Genomic DNA, 2,311 nt, shown 5'->3' on the forward strand with positions numbered 1-2,311 from the left:
AGAGCTAACATCTGTATAGTGTTTTACAGTTTACAAAGCCTCTGTCTGTGCCCACATGATGCCAGTGAGTCCTCAGAAGCCACTTTATAGAGGAGGAAAGCTGGGAGCAGAGGCGACGTGCCCAAGATTGCCATCAGTAACCAGGATGTGGACAGAAGTCTTGTGACCGAGTGATGTGCACGCAGGACACCTCTGCTCTGGCTCTAATGCACAAACGTCTCACTTTCACAAGCTGGCTGTCCGACCGAGAAGAGGGGACCCTACATTTATGTTCACTTTTTTCACATACACAAGAGACAGCATCTAATATAGAATCCAACTGGATTTTATTTGACACGGAACACAATAGGACTGCAGGAATAGCAAACTGAAAAGACAAAGCAGAAAAGACCCAGTTCTATCTAACTTACAATTAAGTAACAGGAGGGCAAGTCATTAAATGAATAACAAAACAGTTGAGCTTGATGGAGAATATTCTTTTTCTAGTGCCCATACCTGAAAGACAAAGTAAATTATTTTATTAATTCCTCAGTAATTTCCTGAGACAATAAGACCTGTTTAAACACATGAGCAAATGGGATGGAAACTTTGAAGAGACGTAAGTGTGCTCCCAAACTGGGTTATGCCACTGGTCTCTTGTCCCTTTCATCTTATCATCCTCTGTAGTATTTTACCTACCACCTCCCACCCCCTTAGTGACGGTCCCTCCCTGGGACTCAGTCATGCCCACCTTCCTCTCCTCCTAGTTACCAGCGAGGTGCTGGGTAGTATGAGGAAGGTGAGAAGAAGTTAGAACTGGTGGTTGTGAAAGGGAACTTGACCTGCTGGCTCGAGTCAGTGGCTCAGACAGTTTGAGCTCTTGACCTCCCTTTACCCACGGCAGCCTTTTTTGCACCTCCACTTCAGTACTCAGGCAAGTCTGGGGTAAGGCAAATGCGAGAATAGTAACAGGGCAGTCTTCATTTTCAAAATCTACCACCAGGGGCCATTACAGCTATGACTGTATTCAGCATCAGAAAGAGGGGGGAAAAAACACACACAGAAACCCCACTACAGAATGTGGAAAACTAAGCATGAATTTCAAGCGGTTTCTGCTTTCCCTTGAAGCCCAAATTTGGCTCTAATCAGATTATAAAAGTAAACAAGGTCAGGAAATTTCTTCACATATAAATGGATTTCTTGAACACAAAACTCTTCATTATCTTATTTAATCTTTTGTCCTGGTTCTTTTTGGGCAGTTAGCCACTGATTAAAATATTTCATTATATGGATGAAAGCCAGGGTACTTGGCTTCATAAGAAATCAAACTTGAATACTGTCTAAAAAAAATTGTCCCCAACTCCACACAGGGTAAAGCTGTAGTGTTTGTTAGTGGGCTGGAGAACAACCCAGAAGTTACCTATCAGATTAAAGAATGCTGTAATTTGTTCCTTATGAAATTATTTTCCAAATGCACTGAAAACCACTGCCTGGCCCTGATTGGTATGGTATGCTCAGTAATTAGAGCATTGGCTTGTGAACCAAAGGGTCATAGGTTTGATTCCCAGTCAAGGGCATGTACCTGGGTTGCTGGTTTGCTCCCTGGCCCTGGTCAGGGTGCGTGTAGGAAGCAACCAATTGATGTGTTGCTCTCTCATCTCGCCACCTCTCCTGCCCCCCACCTCCTTCCAACCTCTCTCAGTGGAAAAAATAACTTCAGGTGAGGATTAACAAAAAAGAAAAAAAAAAGAAAGAAAGAAAGAAAACTACTCCCTGGCAAAGTCACTGGCTGGATACAGTGTCAGTGTCAGAGGCCCACATATGGAATTCTTCACACTCCCCAGTGCTTGGGCTCAGCCCTGGACATATGTAATGGGCAACACGAACAGTTTTGGTCCAAAACAGAATCCTGAGCCTGCTCTAGGGAAGAGCAAGTCACAAAGGCCTCTTAAGAACTCAGAAAAGTGCTTCTGCCTGGACATGTATTACTGTCGTGGTTCCATTCAGAATGCAAGCTCCCCCAAGAACAGGGAAGCACTGTCTCAGACATCTCTATATCTTACATATTACTTAGCATGCACTTTGTTGAATAGAGAATAATATGAGCTAGATACTGAGTTTCTTAAAAATGAACATTCAGCCGAAACCGGTTTGCCTCGGTGGATAGAGCGTCGGCCTGTGGGCTTAAGGATCCCGGGTTCGATTCGGGTCAAGGGCATATGTACCTCCATTGTAGGCTCCTCCTCCCTGGCCTGGGCCCTGGTCGGGGCATGTGCAGGAGGCAACCAATCAATATATTTCTCTCACATCAATGTTTCTCTCGGTCTTTACC

General features: G+C 44.4%; 1 protein-coding gene across 2 annotated transcripts in view; it reads right to left on the reverse strand.

The window, feature by feature from the left end:
• Nucleotides 1-304: 304 nt before the first annotated feature.
• Nucleotides 305-2,311, reverse strand: part of RBX1 (ring-box 1, E3 ubiquitin protein ligase) — a 14,334-nt gene continuing 12,327 nt past the window's right edge. For both annotated transcript variants that reach the window (XM_006775974.2, XM_015571942.1), the window contains exon 5: nt 305-495. In XM_006775974.2, coding sequence (XP_006776037.1) covers nt 483-495 — 13 coding nt within the window. In that variant the 3' untranslated portion in view covers nt 305-482. The remainder of the gene's footprint in view (nt 496-2,311) is intronic.

This window comes from Myotis davidii, unplaced genomic scaffold (genome assembly GCF_000327345.1).
Source record: "Myotis davidii unplaced genomic scaffold, ASM32734v1 scaffold428, whole genome shotgun sequence".
In the NCBI taxonomy this organism is placed as follows: domain Eukaryota; kingdom Metazoa; phylum Chordata; class Mammalia; order Chiroptera; family Vespertilionidae; genus Myotis; species Myotis davidii.